A 21547-nucleotide genomic window follows, 5' to 3' on the forward strand; every position below is an offset into this window, starting at 1 on the left:
GACTTAGGTAATGATACATAAGCATGGACTCGAGGAGTGAATTTTGTCCTTGATGTCTATGGACAAAACCTCTTATTGTGGAATGTAAATTCTCCCAAAGTTGGCCTTTAAATTTCCCCTGAAATAAACACTCCTGTCTTAGGAGTGACATCAGTTTTCTTTGTGGGGGCTCCAGTCCCTGTGTTAGCCACCGGCCTCAGAGCCCTTCCTCCCTTGCCGAGTGCTCTAGGGATAATTAGTGCTTTCCCAGCCCTGCTGATTTGTTGGTCCACAATTATGATTTATAAATAGCCCACAAACAAGAACAGCAAACAGTTTGAACCTCTGCTTTGGAATATTCTGCATGGCAGTTTTTTAACATGATGGGATGCAGGAGTGACTTGGAAAGAGACAGTAGCCATAGGAGGGGAGGAAGGAACTTCCCATGGCTCCTGCTAGAAGTGTCACCTCCTGCTCGGGTGGGGGCCACAACAGCAGGCTGGGGGTATGGCAGTTTGTAAATAGTATTTTGTAAACCAACAGAGTCCTTGTTAGCATGTAAAACTTCTCAGACTCAAAACGGGAAGAACTGTTAGACTCCTCGTTTCACTGGAAGGCACTGAGACGTTAGGCTATTTGCACCAAGTCCTTTAAAAAAAATTTTTTTTTAATGTTTTTATTTTTCTGAGAGAAAGAGAGAGACAGCATATGAGCAGGGAGGGGCAGAGAGAGAGGGAGACACAGCATCTGAAGCAGGCTCCAGGCTCTGAGCAGAGCCCAATGCAGGGCTCGAACCCATGAACTGCGAGCTTATGACCTGAGCCCAAGTCAGACGCTCGACCAACAGAGCCACCCACGCACCCCTGGGTACTAAGTACTTCTTGAGGCTTCTCGTGTTGTTTTGTTTGGGGCAGTGTTTAAAATTTCCCATGGCCTAATCTCACTTTTAACTAAAGCATAGGTAAAGAATTTTACTTATCCTCTTACTGGTTTTACTTTTCCAGCTGATATTTATTAACACCTTAAGAATAATCTTAAGGCTGTGTGGCTCAGTCGGTTAAGCGGCCGACTTCAGCTCAGGTCATGATTTTGCAGTCTGTGGGTTCCAGCCCTGTGTCTGGCTCTTTGCTAGAAGCTCAGAGCCTGGAGCCTGCTTCCAATTCTGTCTCCCTCTCTCTCTGCCCCTCCCCTGCTTGCTCTCTGACTCTGTCTCTCTCTCTCTCTCAAATAATAAACATTAAAAAAAAAAGTTTAAAAAAAAAAAAGAATAATCTAGGCTGAATGATGGTTCCCCCCACCCAAATAATTTTGAACCAAATTCAGGTATCTTCCCCATACACCAGCAGCAGCCACAGACTCCGTGTGACCTCCTGTTGTTGGAGTCTGTGTGCCAGGAAGAAAGACCAAGGATGGTGTCCCTTGTTTCCTACTGGGACTCAGAGCTGTTGAAGAAGCCAGGGTCTGACTCCCTCACAGCTTCCGGGCTGGTCCCGTGGGCTGAAGCAGGCTCTCCCCCGCCATTCTGCAGGCTTCGTGCCCATCTGCTCTCTGGGACTGTCTCAGATCGGCCGCATGAATCTTGGGATGGATGCCAGTACCTTCAAGTTTTATACCATGTGCGGCCTCCAAGAGGGCTTTGAGCCTTTTGCTGTCAACATGAACCGAGACGTGGCGATGTGGTTCAGCAAGCGCCTCCCGACATTTGTCAACGTGCCAAAGGATCATCCGCACATAGAGGTAATGTTACACGTTGTGGCTGGCCCCGGCAGGGCAGGTGGGCCAAGGCCCTAAGCTCCTGCTAATGCTTGTGTCAACAGGCAGCTGCTTACCTAAGTCCATGCCCTGGCAGCCTCCCAGCCACCTCCTCGGCTGGCGCTCAGGGCTGTAATCGTGGCCACCTTCACCGGGGCAGCCCAGTGGCACCTTACAAATGGCGCCCACCTCGCACGTCCATCCTTGCAGATCAGTCCCCAAGCCTTTGGGCTACTGTGTATCCTCCAGATGTTCCTGCATTGCTGTGGCAATATCCATACAGTATCCAAAGACCTTAATTGTTGTTTTCCTGAGAGCGTTTGTTACTGATACTCGAGATGATATGTCCTAGACAGAATTCTTGCTCCTAATGTAATGTCTTTTAGACCCAGATAGTTTCTGCTTCCAGCATTTCAGACCGACATGTAGTAGTTGATTACGATGCCCCCATCTTGTAGGAGGGAGTAGGGAAGAGCCAGAGGTTGTAAGAAGCCTGATGAAGGTGCTGGGTGAACATCTACGTGGCTCCGTTTGCCTGTGCCCACAGTGGTTTTTTCATGGGGGGTGAGGAGATGGGTGAGGGGGCTGATGCAAAGTCAGATAGATCAGCTCCATTGAGGCAAGATGCAGTGGCTTGCTTCCACCTGGCGGTAAGTTCTCCTAACTGACCTTCCAATGCAAACCCAACAGGCACCAACACTTAGTCCTCTACTTGTCCCCATAGTCTTAAATAGCAGAGACTTTGATTTCTCTGACTCTTACCTGATGATCAGCACCTTAGAAAGCTGGCTCATAAACTTTTGGAACTAATGAACCTGTTTGACAAACGGATGGAGTCTAGAGACCCTATTAGAACCATCTACAAACCACACGAAAATATGTAAGCACACTCACCCCAGGATAGGAACTATTCTCTAGAATGCTTAGACCATAAGAAAAATATTATTACTATTATTGTTATTGTTATTGTTGTTGTTGTTGTTGTTGTTGTTATTTTTATTATTTCTTAGTTTATTTCCTCTGCACCCCCATCACACATTTTAAAAAACCCAGTTTTGATCATTCCTCCTCCAACCCCACCCCTTGAGATGCTGTGCCCCAGTGCTGGGAATTTCCCCAGTATTTTTTTAATTATTATTGTCACTTAAAAAATGTTTTTAACATTTATTTATTTTTGAGAGACAGAGCATGAGGAGGGAAAGAGCAGAGAGAGGGAGACACAGAATCTGAAGCAGGCTCCATGCTCCAAGCTGTTAGCACAGAGCCCGACGTGGGGCTCAAACTCAGAAATTGCAAAATCATGACCTAGGCTGAAGTCAGATGCTTAACTGACTCAGCCATCCAGGCACCCTGGGAATTTCCCCAGTATTTACAGGCACTTCAACCCTTAGGCTGTGATTAGGGCAGGGCTGAGAAATGCACAGGGTGGGAGACAACCCCTCCAAGGGAGCTGTGATGTGTCTTGTCAAGCTTTGGGCTTTCTGCTTTTTCCTTAAATAGCCACTTGCCCACTGACAAAGGAAATCTTTGGAAGCATCTTCTTCTTGAGCTACTTACCCCCTGACCTGAAAGGTCATCCCCAGCAGATGCCATGCTGCATCATTCAGATACCACCACCTCTGTTATACCTGTTCGCCACCCTTGATCTTGCAGAAAACCCAATGAGCGTGTTTTTAAATCTTTAATTTCTCTAGCCAGAGGCAGATCTGTTATTTTGTATGGAGCAGGATCCGAGGAACAGTGAGAATAAGGTTTGGTTATCACTGGTGACAACTTTTATAGTTCACAGAAAGCCATGACATATGAAATATCAATGAAGGAAGGAGGGACAAGGTCAAGGTCGGGCCATCAGGTGTGTCAGGTAAGGACCCATGGTGTTTCCAGGTTGTGAGGATAGATGGCACTATGGACAGCCCTCCATGCCTCAAGGTGACCCACAAGACATTCGGCACACAGAATAGCAATGCCAACATGATCTACCTACGCCTGAGCATGCCCGTCGAATGCCACTCCTCCTTCAGCCACAGCCCCTGCTTGGACAGTGACGCATTCCAGAAAAGGTGAGGGCAAGGCCTCCCACTCTCAGAGGTGCTCATCGTGTGTGCTGTAAAGTTGGCTTTCCATTTTTCTGTTTCTTCTCTTTCTTTTTTTTTTTTTTAATGTTTATTTTTGAAGGAGACAGAGACAGGGCATGAACAGGGGAGGGGCCAAGAGAGGTAGACATAGAATCTGAAGTAGGCTCCAGGCTCTGAGCTGTCAGCACAGAGCCCTATACGGGGCTCAAACTCACGAACCATGAGATCACGACCTGAGCCAAAATTGGGTACTTAACCGACTGAGCCACCCAGGCGCCCTCTTTTTTTTTTTTTAATGTTTACTTATTTATTTTTGCAAGAGAGTGAGAGAGGAGGGGCAGGAGAGAGAGGGAGAGAGAATTCCAAGCAGGCTCCATGGTCAGTGTGGAGCCCAATGTGAGGTTCGATCGCACAGCCATAGAATCATAACCTGAGCTGAAATCAAGAGTTGGCCACTTAACCAGCTGAGCCTCTCAGGTGTCCCCTATTTCACCCGGGTACAACTGGAACACGTGGGTAGGGTTCTCTCCACTTTCAGTCAGGTATGCATGTGTGTGTTTGTGCAGTGCATAATTAGAGGACCAGTCAAGCTAAACAGGGTCACATCCAGGGGAAAAGTTTGCACTCTTGCTGAGCCCTCTGGGTCCTTAGCCTCCTTGCAGCCTACAAATCCTATGTTTTTGGAATAGAAGGTGCATAAGAGGGTGCAATTGTTGCCTTTGTGAAATTAAAAGCTTCTCAAGGCAAATACTACTGTCTTTGTATAACTGTGGCCAGTGTCCAGCCCAGCAGCTATGTGACTTAGGAGTACTAAGACTTCTTCCCTCCTGATAAGGAATATATATGTTCCTTGCTGTATTTCTTTCCTTTAATGTCTGTTTCTAATCATCGATGTATGTCTGCCTATCTAGAGCTGTCTTGTCTGGGTTGCCTCTAGGGTTTCAGTATCTACCCAGCTTTAAACAAGTACAGCTGCTTGAAAGAACAGGACAAGGTATTGAGAGGTATCCCTGCCTATGTTATTTCAGTCTCTTCAACCGCTCCCTAGCTCTCACTTACCATCTGGGCTGAGAGACAAGAGTAACAAGTCACAGTCCTGGCTTGTGGTAGCAGATTACAAATGCACAAGTCCCAAGACCAGTTGGGATCACTCGTGTATAGAAAATAGTTTTCTAACCTTGCCTTCATCATTAAAGGTAGATTAATTGCCTGTCCGAATTGTGGAATTCTCTGTACAGCTGAATAACTAAAACATGGATTATCTCCTCCCCCTGCCCCCACCCCAGGAAACAGATGCAAGAAATACTCTCTCATACAACAACAGTAAGTAAATGTTCTCAATTATGGTTTTCATGATTCGATTCTTTGTTGTGCCTGGGAATATGCCCCTTACAGCAAAGATCTGTCTAGAGATCCTCCTTAATTGCCAATTACTGTGCCTTTTAATATCCATCTTGATGCTTCCAGAACACAACTCCAACATTTCTCAAATGGGGAAAAGAAAGACAGTTGTTTAGTACAAAGGAGAAGCTCCACCTGGAGCTCTAATTGGGCATCATGGTGTACTTGTGCCCAGTTGCCACCAGGGACCAGTACTGCCTTTCTGATTGAAATGAACATGGGGGGGGGGGGGGCTCCTTAATTTAATCCTCTTGTTTGCTCTTGTGTGTAAACTTCTGTGAATCAACTCTCCCATGTCTCTGAGCAGTGCCAGCAATAATGTTGAAAGCAATCAAGTGAGAAGTATGAGCAGGGAATGGTCCAGATGATGGAAACTGATGTTGGTCTCTTTTCTATATAGCTAGACAGTAGTCAGAAAGCAACACTTGATAATTTCTTTCTTTCTCTCATCCTTCTTTAACACCTGACAAAAAACGTTTCTTTGCAAGAAATGCATGTCACCTCTTCTAAAAACTTTTTTTAATGTTTGTTTATTTTGGGGGGAGAGAGAGACAGAATGTGAGTGGGGGAGAGGCAGAGAGAGGGAGACACAGAACGTGAAGCAGGCTCCAATCTCTGAGCTGTCAGCACAGATCCCAACATGGGGCTCAAACTCACAAACTGCGAGATCATGACCTGAGCCAAAGTCGGATGCTTAGCCGACTAAGCCACCCAGGCACCCCCATGGCATCCCTTCTATAAACTTATCCTGCAACCACAAGCTTGTAGGTTAACTATCATCAGGAAGTCACGGGAAGTGCAGGGTACTACGCTGTGTGCATTGAGTCACCTTCCTGCTTAATTCCCACGGCATCCCCACAAGAGGGACCATATTATGCACTCTGAAACACATAGAGGACAAATGGCTTGCCCAAGGCACACAGTTAATAGCTGCTGGCGGTGAGATTCAAGCCCCCGTTTGACCGGCTGACCCTTTTGTCTCCTAATCAAAAAAAAAAAAAAAAAAAAAAAAAAATACAACAGGCTCCAAATAAAAGTAACTTCATTAAGAATAAATGTGCTCAATTTCACAAGGCACGTGATGAAGCAGTCACTTACCTCGTGGTTTAGCTAGTGTCATAGCATGGTGTTTCAGATAGCGATGCCAGCCAGTAACTGCTGTAATTCTCAATACTGCCTGTCGTTGAGCCTGATGGCCACACAGGGCGCCTTGGGCCACCATGTGAGCTGCTGCTTTTACAGCATCTTTTTTAAGACGTTCAAAACAACCACAAAAAATACTTTGGACGTCCCTGTGGAAGTGGAAAGGGCAGCAGAAGTTGTCAACTATTCTCTTCTGAGGGCAAGGGCAGTGCCCAGGAGAGGGTGAGGGTTCTGTGCTGGCCATTCTGAACGGCTGCCCCTGATAGGTTAAATGCTCGATTGTCTCCATGCTAAAGCACACACAAAACGGAAAAATAGGGAAGGCAGATTCTCTAGTTAGCCTGTCGTAAGTCTGGAGTGTAGTGCAGTCCAGCTCTAGAGCGGTGTGTGCCTTTTAAGGAAGGAGGGCCACGTGGGCTCCTGCATTTGTTCTGTCATGTCTGGCCCCCCCACCAGGGGCCACTCACTCCCCTCTGTGGTCTCTCCCCAGCAGTGCTACTATGCAATCCGCATCTTCGCTGGACAGGACCCCTCCTGCGTCTGGGTCGGATGGGTCACTCCGGACTATCACTTGTACAGCGAAAAGTTTGACCTGAGTAAAAACTGCACAGTGACTGTTACTCTAGGGGATGAAAGAGGCCGGGTCCACGAAAGGTAAGGGGGCTTCCAAGTGGGCAGGGCCAGCCACCAGGCTCCTCACTCTCTCCCTGCAGCTGTCTTCTTTTCCCTTCCACCCAACACCCCAAAAGAAGGAAACATCCCAGTATCTATGAAAAAGGAAAAGTGAAGCACAGGCTTAAAATCCTTCACTAAATAGGCAATACTATGGCAGAAGTGTATTAGTGAAAATGGAGGATAATTCCATCACGGTATCAAACATGACCCATGGAGGCACCTGCATGGCTCAGTCGGTTAAGCGTCCGACTCTTGATTCTGGCTCGGGTCACAATTTCATAGTTGGTGAGTTCAAGCCCCGTGTTGGGATCTGCGCTGACAGTGCAAAGCCTGCTTGGGATTCTCTCCCTCCCCTCTCTCTTCTCTCTCTCTCTCTGCCCTTCCCTCACTCGCACATGCTCGCCTGCTTGCTTTCTCTCATTCCCTCAAAATAAATGAATAAACTTTAAAAAAAAATGACCCAGGAGTAGGAGATACAAATGGACAGCTGGAAGTCTGTGCCCCCTCTCAAACACTTCTCTTCTGTGCGTTCTGGGCAAGCCCCAATTTCGGCAACATCAGAACAAGACAGAGAAAAACCTCTGGGTGCTTGAAAGAAGTCAATTCAGAAGAAATACAAAGATGCACCACATCACATAGCAACTGATAGACTCAGAACTCCTCATCCTAAGAATGTGAAGTGTCTGAAAACATAAAGAACATAAAAGAGATACAGCAAGTTCACGAACAATAACGTAAAGATCTTTTGGGAAAGCAGGTTTTAGGTACACTCAGGCCTTCCCCCTGGTCCATTGAGGGGGGAGAGGAGGGTTGAGGGTTGATTGCCACCAGGGAAAGAATCTCCAGCCAGCAGTGCCCCAGAGGTGACCCAGGAGACCATGCCTTACTTCCACCCAAGTGAGACTTAATAGAGTCTTTGCCAAACAGACATGTTTAGAGATATAATAGGTTGTTTTTCAAGCTGACCTTTATCCTTACCAAGTCAGGAACATTTTGCAGGCAGTGTTCTTTAGATGCTACCGGGTCATCAAACACTGGTGACCAGAAAGGTCACTTATAATCACTGTATCGTGCAGGACCATTGTGGGTAGGTGGTTAAGAGCACAGACTCTGGAAGCAAACTGCCTGGGTTTTAAACTGAGTTCCAGGACGTCCTGGGCCATTTAGCCTTCCAGGGCCTCAACTTCCTCACCTATAAAATGAGGATAATAGTTTCAGTCTCATGGAGTGATAGGAGGATTAAATGAGGAAATAACTGGAAAAATGCCTAAAACAATGTCTTGACCCAGGGACTGAATAAACACATTACATTACTACTATTACTAAATGTCCTTTATACATTACAAGACCCAGAATAGACGCTACAAACAGCATCCAATATCTTGTTGGGTTGGTAAGGAAAGCACTTGAAAGCAGTTGACTGAAGTCAGAAGACTTTGCTCTTGAGCCAGGAGAACAAAAAGCTGACGTGTCCATCCCAACTGGGTTTATTACTCGAGTTTGCTGATGGTGCCACACCAGACAGATGACTTCACTTATCTGAGCCTCAGTGACAACATTTATTTTGAAAAGTGACTCGTTAGCATCTGGAACAAGACCCAGTAGATAGTTGGTGCTCAGTAATTCTTAGTTTTTTGTCTTGCACAATAAGAAGTAAATACAGGAACAATGTCTGATGTTTTGAGGAATTTCAAATTTGGCCCCTTTAAAATATGACCGAAGCATGTCACTTCACGTTCCCACCACTTCAGTATGTTAGCAATGGACTTCTGCAGTAGGCATCAATGTACTTGGGACTCTAATCACTGAACGGCAGTAATAGCATGGCTTAAGTTTAACCTGTATGGAAATCTCGCTGTGGCTGTCACTTGTTGGAAAGGGCAGTTTGCACTGGCTCTGCCTGAGGGTCATTCACACTGAGAAACTGGCCCCACTGGTCCCCCAAAGGAGAGGGAGTAGGAGAGGAGGTGAGCGTATGTTGACAAAGGGGATTTCTGGTCTCAGGGGAGGAAATTATATACTTCTAGAGCTGGAAAGAACCTTGGAGAATTCTAATCAAAGCTTTAACTTCCCAGGGTCAAATCAGGTTGACCCTAGGTGTTTAAAGGGACTGCATTAAAGCAACAGGTAGAGAGTCATGCTCTTGTTTAGCCTGAGAAAAAGCACTTTATGGTACTTCAAACAACTGATTCCTCAGGCATTGTACATCAGGGCTGGGCTTAGTAGAAGGAGACCAAATCATCTGTCTCTTGCCCACAGCCACGTTGACGGGCTCTGAGAATCACCTCTGCCACTAATTTCTCCAAAGCCTACCCAGGATTTGAAATCTCTTAATTAAGGAATCAGGCTTTGGAGCCTTAGTGCCTTTCTTTGGTTATTACTATTGGCTTTTGAATGTAAATGCCTATGATGGAGTCTACACGGTGGGGGTAGGTAGACAGCCAGCTAAGAAAGGCATCCAAGCTGGTAGTTGGTGAAGAGTTCAGGGAGAAGAACTCCAGGGTAGGGCCAGGTTGTGTAGGTCAAGGACGTAGTTGGGCATCAGACCACTTGTGACCTAGTTTGCAAGCAAGCCTGGGTCTGCCATCCTAAGGAATGCGGGCCTGAGTTTTCAAGTGCGTTACAGCCTTTTTCACTGACACTGCAGAGTTTTGTTTGTGCCTCTTATACCAAATCCCTGTATAAATCTTTCCGTGGTGGTCACCTTCCCTGTGCCCCCATCTCCGATCTCTGAGTTGGGAATACTACCATCCCCATGAGCCATTTCAGAAAGGTGAATTGACATTGAGCCGGGAGACAGTTACCAAAACATCGTGCTCTCTGGACCAAAGTATTCTGATAGGTTGCCACATCCTTAAATTGAGTGGTCATGTCTGAGAAAATTAGGATGAAGCTGGATGAATGTGTTTAAGAAAAAAAAAATTGCTGGGTGCTGACTGGAAAACTTCTTTGGAAGGTTTCTGGGGCATTTCGTTCCTGAGCCTTGATTGCACACTGCCCCAGTCCAGATTCTGTGCTTTTTCCTCTCTCTCTGGTTTCCAGCGTGAAACGCAGCAACTGCTACATGGTCTGGGGCGGGGATATTGTGGCCACTTCGCAAAGATCAAGCCGGAGCAACGTGGACCTGGAGATCGGCTGCCTCGTGGATCTGGCGATGGGCATGTTGTCTTTCTCAGCCAATGGGAGAGAGCTCGGTACCTGCTATCAGGTAAGGGTGGCTCTGTGGCCAAGACAGCAGCATCCCCAGCCTGCGTGCTTGTGGCTCTGCTCCTTGTTCTTCTCCATCAGCATCCCGACCACAGCAGATGGGGTTGAGGAGCCCACGTGGTTCACAAGCCATCGAGGGAAAGAAACAAGAACAAAATGGCTTGGTTTTCTACAGAGGGGAAAATAGGGGAAAGTATTGTTCTTTATTGGTTGATCAGATGTCCTGGTCATCTTTCTACAAGCTAAGAAGGATTTTCTTTGGTGATGGTCTCTAAAAGGGTATTCATCTATTCCATGAACATTTCTTGTGCAACTTTTATGTTACCTGTGCTCTATAAGATGCAAAATCTGAAAGGGGAGCAGAGATACTCCTTGCTTTAGGAAACTTCTGTGCTCAAAATACAGACTCCTAAAAACAGACTCGTTTGCCAAGGTGTATTCCTTTTGCAAAAAGGCTATTCTCATTCCTTATGAATTCCTTACAGGATCTTTTAAAACTGCATTTATATGAGTAATGTGTTTCTCTGCTTCATTGACTGTAAGCTCTGATAGAACTATGGGGAAAACCCTCAGTTACACACAAGTAGATTTACCTGTCATTAACAAGAAGCCCTATCTCTCTTAAGCAGGATCTTCATCCTTGATGGCCAGGTAAGCTTGGGAAATGCCACATATCATATCCTGCTTCTGACATTGGCAATGAACATTTGTGCAGGACAACTTGAAAAAATACTTCAGAAAGAAACCTGTCTAACCAGGCATTTCTCATATTACATAACCAAAAGCATTTTTGGCTTGTTTTGTTTTACTTTAACATACATAGTAGTTTTCTAGAAGTCTGGAGTTCTACAAAGCATATCTGGAAAAGGCTAAGTTCAGGCGTTAAATTTCTCTGTTAAACCTATTTGATACTCCAAGGTAGAATAGAGATGTGTGGACAGAGTGTCATCTGAGTTCAGAGAAGGAAGAGCTTCTCTCCATTGAGAGTGGTCAGAGAAATATTCGTTTCAGAGAAACCTTGATTTAAAGAATGGCACAGGAGATATCCTTATGGAGATAGGGAATCATAAGGTACGTTTTAGGAACAATGGCCACCATAGTATGGGCCTCTGTGGTTATTGGGGAGAAATTCATTTGGAAAAACCGGGAGGTATTGATAGGAATTGAGGAGCTTTTGAAGGTTTCTGACCAGAACAGTAACATGCACAGTGTTTAAGGACCTTTAGCTAACTACAGCAGATGAAAAGCATCCCACTACTGTGTAAATGGCTAAAACCCCAGATTCCACAGTCAGCCCCATGTTATAGCCTCCAGGCTGGAAAGCCTCTTGGCAGCCATTTGTCTGCCTTGTGCTTGAAGAGATGGCATCTGGCGGGGAGAGACGGAGTAGCCCCAAGTCTGAATTGTTTGGTGACCAAGAACGGATGGACCAAACCCTTTCTGGGTTTGGTGGGATCTGCCACCTCCCCTTCTGCATCTCCTGCAATGCATGCCAGTCTGTGTGCCTCCCTGTCCTCCTGGGAAAAAGTAAGAACATCACTCGACAGCCTGGCTGGGCAGCCGGAGGGACCTGTCTTTCCAGCAAGAGGCCTTTGCAAAACCAGGCTTTGAGGAAGAAAGTAACCTATTATTCTTCCAGTGCTTTCTCATGATTCCACTCCCCACTCCCCAGCCCCCTGAGAAAATGCTTATATACATTACTGCCGTCCTTCAGAATCCATTAGCTTTTTCCCATTAACTTTTGAAATGAGTTTGACTGAAGGGTCCTCCCTGAGCTGCAGAGAGCTCTAAAGCATCTAATAACTCTGAAGGCTAGTCGGGCTTCGGCGGTCCCTAAATAAATAAATAAACAGCCCCTGGCCTTCACAGCAGCAGTGACTTGCCTGCCTCTGGGAAGAGCCCATAATGCAGGAGGAAATGTCACAACAGACAACAGGACGCCGTGGCTGTTGGTATCCTGACTTGCCCAGTAGTTCCTAGGTCACTTTGGGCTGGTCCGTTGTCTTCTCCCAGCTGCGCGCTGGCACCAACCCACTTCCTGAGATGCCTTCCTCCACTCCGTGCATACGAATCCTGATTTCCCTGCTCAGTGGCCCCAGTCCTGCGTCCCGCCCAGAGGCATGTTGTCGTGAATGGGATGGTGCCAGGGCTCAGCACAGGAGCCCTCAGGTGTCTCACACCCGGCCAACCCCTTTTTCATTCCAGACAAGACACCAGCGTGTCCAGCCATGCATCTGGTCTCCCGGCAGTGGGATGATTATTATTCTGCAGCCATAGCCATTTTCATTTTTCAATTATCTCAAGAGGAACAGGGCAGCAATATTTATATACTGGCTTTCTATTCAGAAAGGGCCAGTGACCAAAATAATGAGAGGAGGATTCTCTCAGACCATGTTTCTAGACCTCCCCATTAAATACTGCTGTGCAGTTTGAAAATCTCTTTCTGCCGCACTTAATTTACGTAATCATGGGAGAAATGAGAAATAAAATGTATGTTCAAGAGATACTCGGTTATTGCCACCCCAGCCACACTGCTCTGAGAACAGAGTCAGCTACAAGACTCAGATTTACGAGAGGGGTTAGCTTTCAATTCAGGCCAGTTCCTATGCCCTGACCTTCACACGTGATCAGAAATAAAATGTCTATTATTGCAAGGATAAAAGAGATCAGCCAGAGATAAAAGATACCTTAAATAGAAAAAAGGTTCATGGCACTCCACGGCAGCCTCAAATCTGGGCTCACTGCTCCTAACATTAGAATGGAAGCTCCCCTTGGGGCGCCTGGGTAGCTCAGTCGGTTAAGCGTCCGACTTCGGCTCAGATCATGATCTCACGGTCTGTGGGTTCGAGCCCTGCGTCGGGCTCTGTGCTGACAGCTCAGAGCCTGGAGCCCGCTTCGGATTCTGTGTCTCCTCTCTCTCTGCCCCTCCCCTGCTCATGCTATGTCTCTCTCTGTCTCAAAAATAAATTTAAAAAAAAAATGGAAGCTCCCCATCCAGAATGTCACCTCCTAGAGGACAGAGGCCATCTGTCATGCCTGTTGCTGTCCCCGTGCTTGACATAGGACCTGGCACCTAGTAAGTGCTTGCTAAGTTTTTGTTATCAAACCGACCAACTTGGCTGCGAAGCCACTGTTTCAGTTTTTTAATTGCTTCTTAACAAGTGACCGCAGAATTAATAGCTTAAAACCACATACATTTATTATTTCCCAGTTCTGTAAGTTTGGGTTCTCTGCTCAGGTTCTCACAAGGCCAAAGTCAAGGCATGAGCTGGGCTGAGCTGCCTCTGTCTGGAGGCTGTGGGAGGAATCCACTCTAAGCTCATTCAGGTTGTCATCAGGATCCATTGTGGTTATAGGCCAAGGTTCTGAGGTCCGTTCTTCTTTGCTTTCTTTTCTCCTTCCCTCCCCTTCCTTCCCAGAGGTGTCCATATTCCTTCTCATGTGGCCTCTTCCATCTTCAATGCCGACAAGGCATGTCCTATCCTTGTTGGCAGAATTTAGGTGCTTGTGTTTGTAGGTTTCAGGGTCCCTTTCTTGATGGCTGCATCCAGGGGCACTCCCAGTCCCATGAACCCCCCTGAAATCTCCTGTCATGTAGCCTTTCACAGGCTCTGTTACACCATGGTAGCTTCTTTCTCCAACGCCAGGTAGAGAACCTTCTCTCCAGTCTACCGAAACACAGTCTTACAAAACGTAACCAAATCAAGGGAGTAGCAATCTCTACACCCTTTTGCTATATTCTATTTGTTAGAAACAAGATACAGGTTCTGGGGAGGGGATTGTAGGAGAGAGTGGCTCCCTGGGGGCCACCTTAGAGTGTGTCCAGGATACTCAACATTCCCTAACTGCAAGAGAGTTGCAAGAATTTCCTAATGTCTGAATTTACTTAAAGGCAAAGGACTTTAGTTGATAGAATTAAAGTCACCTTTCTGTTTCCATGGTCTCCAAGTCTCATCAGTGGTCCTACATCAGGGGTGTCTGGGTGGCTCAGTCGGTTGACCATCCTACTCTTGATTTCTACTCAGGTCATGATCTCACAGTTGTGAAATTGATCCATGCTGAGAGTAGAGCCTGCTTGGGATTCTCTCTCTCTCTCTCTCTCTCTCTCTCTCAACAAATAAACATTTTTTAAAAAGCTCATCAACATGGGCAGATGATAAGTGGAGCCCCTACTGTCATAAATAAATTCACACACTTCATCTAAGTGGCAGCTGGAAGACAGTGAATCCTACACTATTTAAGGTGAGCTCTAGAGTCATAAAGAGAAGGGGGTTACAGAGAAGTCCAGAGGAACCAAGAAAAAGGAGAGGTTCTAAGAAAAGGAGATAGGTTCTGGAAGCAGCCTCTTTATGTTATCTCAAGGAAGCCCTTGCCTATAAAACAGCAGTTCTCATCTGGGGGTGCTTTTCCCTCATGGGACATCTGGCAATCAACAGAGACTTTTTTAGTTGTCATGACTATGCTGGGGGTGGAGAGTAGTACTGACATGTGGGTGGAGGCCAGGGATGCTGCTATCTGTCCTACAACACACAGGACAGCCCTACAACAAAGAGTTACCCACCCAGCCGAAAGAGTCAGTAGTGCCAAGGTTGAAAAGCCCTGTCCTATGACGCCCTTTGGGCTTGCCTCCCCAAAGTCCTTTTTGCCTTCAGAAATAACACTGAAGTCCTTGCACCACCCTCAGTGATGACTTCCTGAGGGCAGGAGTGACGAATGATGGTGCCACCTGCATGCCAGGTGTCTCCCTGCTCTATGACGAGCCAGGAATCACATCATTCCGTGAATAAAAGCAGGCATTACCCTTGGTGGTATGTTAATAGCTCCCCACGTGTGACTGTCCTGAGTACTGGAGGAAGATTTTGGCTACTGTTATCAGCGAGAGAAAATGAAAGACTGTGGGATTGTTCAGCCCCAAGTCGCGGTGGGGGGGGGGGGGGGGCGCGGAGGGGGGGCGGGGGCAGGAATAAGGTGGAGAGCAGTGACTGCACTCCCAGAAGCACCAGGTCTCAGAATTTCTGAGGAGTAGAGAATGACCCGCCAGGGAGTTGTCCTGTTTCAGCTAGGGTTAGAATGAGGGTGTTGATGAATGCACCCAATGACTTAGCCATCTGTGATTTTATAATCTGAGCAAACCTCCATTTGTTTTGGTTTCCAGGTGGAGCCCAATACCAAAGTGTTTCCAGCAGTCTTCCTGCAGCCCACGAGCACTTCATTGTTTCAGTTTGAACTTGGGAAGCTGAAGGTATTGGTCAGCCTCCTCATCCAATGGCTATGATAAAACAAGGCAGCATTGACCATTAGGGGAAAATTTTCTAAGCCTCAGAAAACAAGGGAATCCGTTCTCACCCAGGCCCTGTACTGGGTGCTGAAAGAATTACTTAATGTTAATATAACCCATCATGCAAGGTTTTAATTAAGGCTGGCAAAGCCTTAAAGGTCTCCGGATTGATTTGTCTCTCTTTAGTTCATACTCACCATATTGGTTATCGTGGGCCATGTTGCATTATCCAGCAACTGAGCATCTCTGTAGTACACCTGTCTTTCCCTTTGAATGCCTTTTCTGCCTTGCCCCAGAATGCGATGCCCTTGTCGGCGGCCATATTTAAGAGTGAAGAGAAGAACCCAGTTCCGCAGTGTCCACCTCGGCTGGACGTCCAAACCATCCAGCCCGTGCTCTGGAGCCGCATGCCCAGCAGCTTCCTGAAGGTGGAGACGGAACGGGTGAGCGAGCGCCATGGCTGGGTGGTGCAGTGCCTGGAGCCCCTGCAGATGATGGCACTCCACATCCCTGAGGAGAACAGGTAGTAGAGGGACCCACAGAGGAGCGGGCAGGCCTGGGAGGCAGGCAGGAGAAGGGGAGGAGCAGCATCCCCCTTGGCCAGGGGCCCTGCTCTCTTCCCAAAAACCTCAGTGTCTCTTTTCCTTCCTCACTTACATTATTCACTTAGAAACAGCAGAATATCCACTACGATATGCCTCCCACAGGGCCTTCTCTCTGAGTGTCCGAAGTCAGGAGTGTTTCTATCCCTTTAATTAAAAGGTGTAATGTGACCCTGAAATATATGTCATTAATGACAAGAAGGGAGAAAATGAGGCATGCCTAGTTTGCCTAGAGAACCAAGAATGGGCTCCTGGGCTCCTCTTGGTAAGAAGTACTCCTGGATTATGGCCTGGGTTTAATCCCAGCACTATCACTTTCTGGCCTTGTGGCCTTGGGTAAATGACTCCTATAACTTACCTGTGTTTCCTCATGATACATAAAATACATGACCGCCCAGAGGACTGCAGGGAGAAATAAATGGAATTGTGTAGGTGAATCTACACTAGCATAGTTTCTTTTTTTTTTTTTTTTAATTTTTTTTTTAACATTTATTTATTTTTGAGACAGAGACAGAGCATGAATGGGGGAGGGGCAGAGAGAGAGGGAGACACAGAATCGGAAGCAGGCTCCAGGCTCTGAGCCATCGGCCCAGAGCCCGACGTGGGGCTCGAACTCACGGACCGTGAGATCGTGACCTGAGCTGAAGTCGGACGCTTAACCGACTGAGCCACCCAGGCGCCCCTACACTAGCATAGTTTCTATATGTAGAAAGAAAGAAATTTTATCGTTAGCCTATTATCACCCCTTGATCTGTTGGACTAAAAACATACAGTAATGGGGGAGCAGGGGGAAGGATTTGATAGCTGCACAGCTCCCATTTAGGTATTCTGCTGGGTCATGGACAGCGGCAAGACAGGCTGGTATAGGGAAGGAGCAAGAAACAAATAGGAGTCCAGCCAAGTATGCCAATTGCAAAGGATCCTCAGATCCATGGTGAGGAGCAAGACAAAACAGAAAATCTAAGCAAGGATCAGAGGCTGTGCCCTGAGCCACCCCCCCCCCCCCAAAAAAAAATGAGGGAGCAAGACAGACTTGTAAATGGGCTTCTAAAGTCAGGAAGGAGAAAGTGAATTGATTTTGCCAACTGAACTCAAATTGGAAAGTGTTTTCTCTCAGGACAAGAGTGCAGGTGTGTTTGTTTTCAGGGGAGGGAAGGCCCTGTGGATGACGGTAGATTTGGAGATTATACAGATGATGTGGGTGGTGGATTGACAGAGGGCTTCGGCTACATTTTTTTTTTCTGATTTTTTTTAATGTTTATTCATTCTTGAAAGACAGAGACAGAGCACAAGCGGGTGTGGGACAGAGAGAGAGGGAGACACAGAATCCAAACCAGGCTCCAGGCTCTGAACTGTCAGCACAGAGCCCAGCGAGGGGCTCAAACTTATGAACCGTGAGATCATGACCTGAGCCAAAGTCAGACGCTTAACTAACTGAGCCACCCAGGTGCCCCTTCAGCTATGCCTGAGGCTCTTGTGTTGGGGAGCAGAGGATCCCCTTCTACCCACAAATAAGAGGACCAAGTCACCTCTGTCACACACCTGAATGTTTTTCAGTTTTCCATTTGGGAGGGTTTTCCTTAATAAGGAGCACTTTCATATTTGGGAATCCATGTCTTTAAGTCTTTCAGACTTTTGAGACTCGTTGAGTTAGGGAGGATTATCAGGAACTGGGATAAGGACCAGAACTGAGAGAGGAATGATAACCTGTACGGGAGGAGGGGGCAGAGGCTCCTTCATCCTTCTATGCCCTCTGCCCTCATTGAGTTGGGTGCAATCCCTGGGGATTCAAAGAGAAGAACTCCGCTGAGCTCTGGCGTATTCTTTTCCAACCGTGGAGTGGTTGATGGCTTGTCCTATCCGCAGGTGTGTGGATGTCCTGGAGCTCTGTGAGCAGGAGGACCTGATGCAGTTCCATTACCACACGCTGCGACTCTACAGTGCAGTGTGCGCCCTGGGAAACAGCCGCGTGGCCTACGCCCTATGCGGCCACGTGGATCTCTCCCAGCTGTTCTACGCCATTGACAACAAGTACCTCCCTGGCCTCCTTCGTTCTGGTTTCTATGACCTGCTCATCAGCATCCATCTGGCCAATGCTAAGGAGAGGAAGCTAATGATGAAGAATGAGTACATCATCCCCATCACCAGCACCACCAGAAAAATCCGCCTGTATCCAGATGAGTCCAAGAGGCACGGGCTGCCTGGGGTGGGCCTGAGAACGTGCCTCAAGCCAGGGTTCAGGTTCTCCACCCCTTGCTTTGTCGTGACCAGTGAGGAGCACCAGAAGCAGAGCCCTGAGATCCCCTTGGAGATTCTCAAGACGAAGGCACTGAGCATGCTGACGGAGGCAGTGCAGCACAGCGGGGCTCACATCCGGGACCCTGTCGGTGGGTCGGTAGAGTTCCAGTTTGTGCCTGTGCTGAAACTCATCGGGACCCTGCTGGTCATGGGGGTGTTTGATGACGATGACGTCAGGCAGATCCTCCTCCTGATCGATCCCTCTGTGTTTGGGGAGCACAGTGGGGAGACTGAGAACAGAGCAGAGAAGGAGGAAGTGACCCAGGTGGAAGAGAAGGCAGTGGAGGCCGGAGAAAAGGCCGGCAAGGAGGCTCCAGTCAAAGGCTTACTGCAGACCCGACTGCCAGAGTCTGTCAAGCTGCAGGTAACTCAGGGCAGCAAAGATCCTGCCTTTGCAAAGTGCGGGGGGAGGGTGACAGTGCAGCCTGGAGCTAAGGCTGGGACTGAGGGTGCTGGCCTAAACCTGGAGTGTAGTGGAAATACAGATAGCATTCACTGCTCATGATTTTCTCTGGCATGAAATGTACTCCCAAAGTCAAGAGAAAAGTGCTAACCCTTATCAGTAAGGCACGTGCCTTAGAATTGTTTTTACGGAACTAGTGATGGATTGGCCCTCATCTTACCTCTTACCCTTTGGGACTAAATGGCTGCTCTGTGAGCCCCTGTCGGGAAAGGAGGAGGAAGAGCCTTTGGCTGTGGAAAAGACCACACTGGTTCATACGGTGGCCATGCTCATCACTTGGGCTCATTTGTTGCCATGTACTGATCACCAAGCCTGTGTAGACGTGCTGTCCTGGCATGCAAACAAACTGCCGTCTGAGCTGAGGAGAAGAGGCATGCTCGCTTCGAGCTGCCCCCTTGGCATCACCTAGGAAGCCGCAACGTTTCCTAAGACATAGTCTTACCAGAGGGAAGCTGGCAGCAGCGATACGCTGAAGATGATAACTATTGTCTTCTGGGCACTGAGAAAAGAGAAATGAAAGTGGACAGAGCAGTACAGTCTGTTCCACAAAGTCAGCCTGGCTCGGGCATCCCTCGACCACATAGCAGCTCTACAGGCTTGCCAAGTCAGTAGCCTCCCAAAGCCTTCGCTTCACAATATGTAAAATGTGGATGATAATTGAATAAAACGTAATATTCACTTTTATCATTAAAATACGGTATGAAATATATTTTATCATAAACCGTGTTAGAATCTCCAAATGAAGCTCTCTTACCTAATGTGGTGGGATTGGTAGCTGTCAGTTCATCAAAATGTTGTATGTAGAGGAGATACGTAACAAATTTTACATAGATACCTTAAACATTTTTATTAAAACATGAATGTGCTCTTCGGATGTGGAGCTGAGACTTTTTCTTCCATGTGAGTCCCTGCTTGGCATGTAGAGTCCTTTCTTTTGCATAAATGACACCTGTCACATACAATGTGATGTGCCTGATGGCCAGTTTTGGGGGTATCTTGAAGATAGACTGTGGATTTAGAGGTAATTGGAAAGCAACCTGAGTGCAGAACACTTGTAGATTTTAATGATTTTCCCCCAATTTTTTGTAGTTGTCTAACTCACACCCAACTTTGAGTATTTTTTTAAAAAAAACAACTAGCCTTTTGCGAATGTTCCCTAGTCTTTCAATTTAGTTTTCGTATTTCATTGGCACATACAACTTCTAATCAGATGTGATAACTGTAATCACAAGTGTGACGGGCATGTGCTCTGGGTCCTAGGTCACCTGCAGATACGCCAGAGACTAGCCTGCTAGGTAAGAGCACACCAGGGGCATTATTGTCTCTGCCCAGACAGACTGGAGAGTGTCTGTTAGTCATGCAAGGGGTTACGTGGAGATGGGTTCGTAGAACTTATGCCTGAATAAAAGTATCGGGAACACACTGAGGTTTGAAGGAGCAGGTCTGGCAAGTGGCTAACACAGAGTCGGGTGATTAGAGCTCAATAAGTTCTGGCTGCTGTTTTTCTTATTAGCGAAAAGTGCAAGTAGTGATAAGATCAGGACTAGTAACAGTCCGAAAGAACTGGTGGCAGACAAAGCAGTTCCAACAAACAAACAAGAAAGAAAGAGAGGGGAACAGAAGTCTCTGGTTCCCATCATCTGGACCCAGAAGATGTCAGGAAGGAACCAGAGCTCTCCCGTGCAGTTGAGTGCTGGTTTCCATGGGGAGCTTAGAGCCAGGGAAGAATTCTCTTAGGAATGCCATTCTCACACGGGCAGGTTTATTCTCTTTGGTGAGCTCGTTTTCCTGTTGTTCTCCTGTCCTTAGGATAAAGGGCTGGTGGCTGGGTTCAAACTGACTTGGATCCAAGTAACGGCTCTGTGGTCACTGTGTGACATTGGGCAAGTCACTTAGAGCGCCTAAGTCTTAGTGTTAGCCTCTGTAAAATGGGGATACTAGCTGCTTCACCAATGTCTATGAAGTGTTGTTAAATGAGCATAAATATACGCTCTGGTTGCAGATGTGTGAGCTCCTCAGCTATCTCTGTGACTGTGAGCTGCAGCATCGAGTGGAGGCCATTGTGGCATTTGGCGACATTTATGTCTCTAAGCTCCAGGCAAATCAGAAGTTCCGCTACAACGAGCTCATGCAGGCCTTGAACATGTCTGCAGCCCTGACTGCCCGGAAAACCAGGGAGTTCCGCTCACCCCCCCAGGAGCAGGTGAGAAACTCTTCCTGAGCCTCCATGCCAGTGGGGTGAACTTGAACCTTACAGAGCAGGGCCCGTGAAACCTTTATGTGCCTGGGGCACCCGTGAGAGGTGTGGGCCATTCAGTGACCCAGCACAGTGCCAGGGGACAGGCCTGGTCTGATGCTAATGGCAGCGAGGAGTATCTGCCAATCATCTCAGATGGGAAAATAACCCATCCAGAAGTGCACACGGGGCGGGGCTTCCTCTCCTCCCTTGCTTGCTCCTACCGGTGCCCTGTCACTGAGTCAAAGACCAGATCACTGTCACGACCCAGCTTCCACACCAGCAAGGATCCACCATTAGAAGAATGTCTGTCCACTCCTTGCAGAAGTCACTCCTTTGTATTAGAGATCAAGAGAGCATGGTCGACGTTTCCTGACTTACAAGAGCAGGTGCACAGGCTTCCTTGGCTAAGTGCCCGAAGCCCCTTACCCTGTGACC

At 47.3% G+C, this 21547-nt stretch overlaps 1 protein-coding gene across 1 annotated transcript in view; it reads left to right on the forward strand.

The window, feature by feature from the left end:
- Positions 1-21547, forward strand: part of RYR3 (ryanodine receptor 3) — a 524410-nt gene that overhangs the window by 329796 nt on the left and 173067 nt on the right. Inside the window, exons 28-36 of the mRNA XM_081795893.1 lie at positions 1508-1716; positions 3616-3791; positions 5093-5129; positions 6841-7004; positions 10068-10233; positions 15388-15474; positions 15807-16033; positions 17979-18774; positions 20876-21076. Of these exons, the coding sequence (XP_081652019.1) occupies positions 1508-1716; positions 3616-3791; positions 5093-5129; positions 6841-7004; positions 10068-10233; positions 15388-15474; positions 15807-16033; positions 17979-18774; positions 20876-21076 (2063 nt within the window). The remainder of the gene's footprint in view (positions 1-1507; positions 1717-3615; positions 3792-5092; positions 5130-6840; positions 7005-10067; positions 10234-15387; positions 15475-15806; positions 16034-17978; positions 18775-20875; positions 21077-21547) is intronic.

The sequence above is a fragment of the Panthera onca genome, chromosome B3 (assembly GCF_046562875.1).
Source record: "Panthera onca isolate mPanOnc1 chromosome B3, mPanOnc1 haplotype 2, whole genome shotgun sequence".
NCBI lineage: Eukaryota > Metazoa > Chordata > Mammalia > Carnivora > Felidae > Panthera > Panthera onca.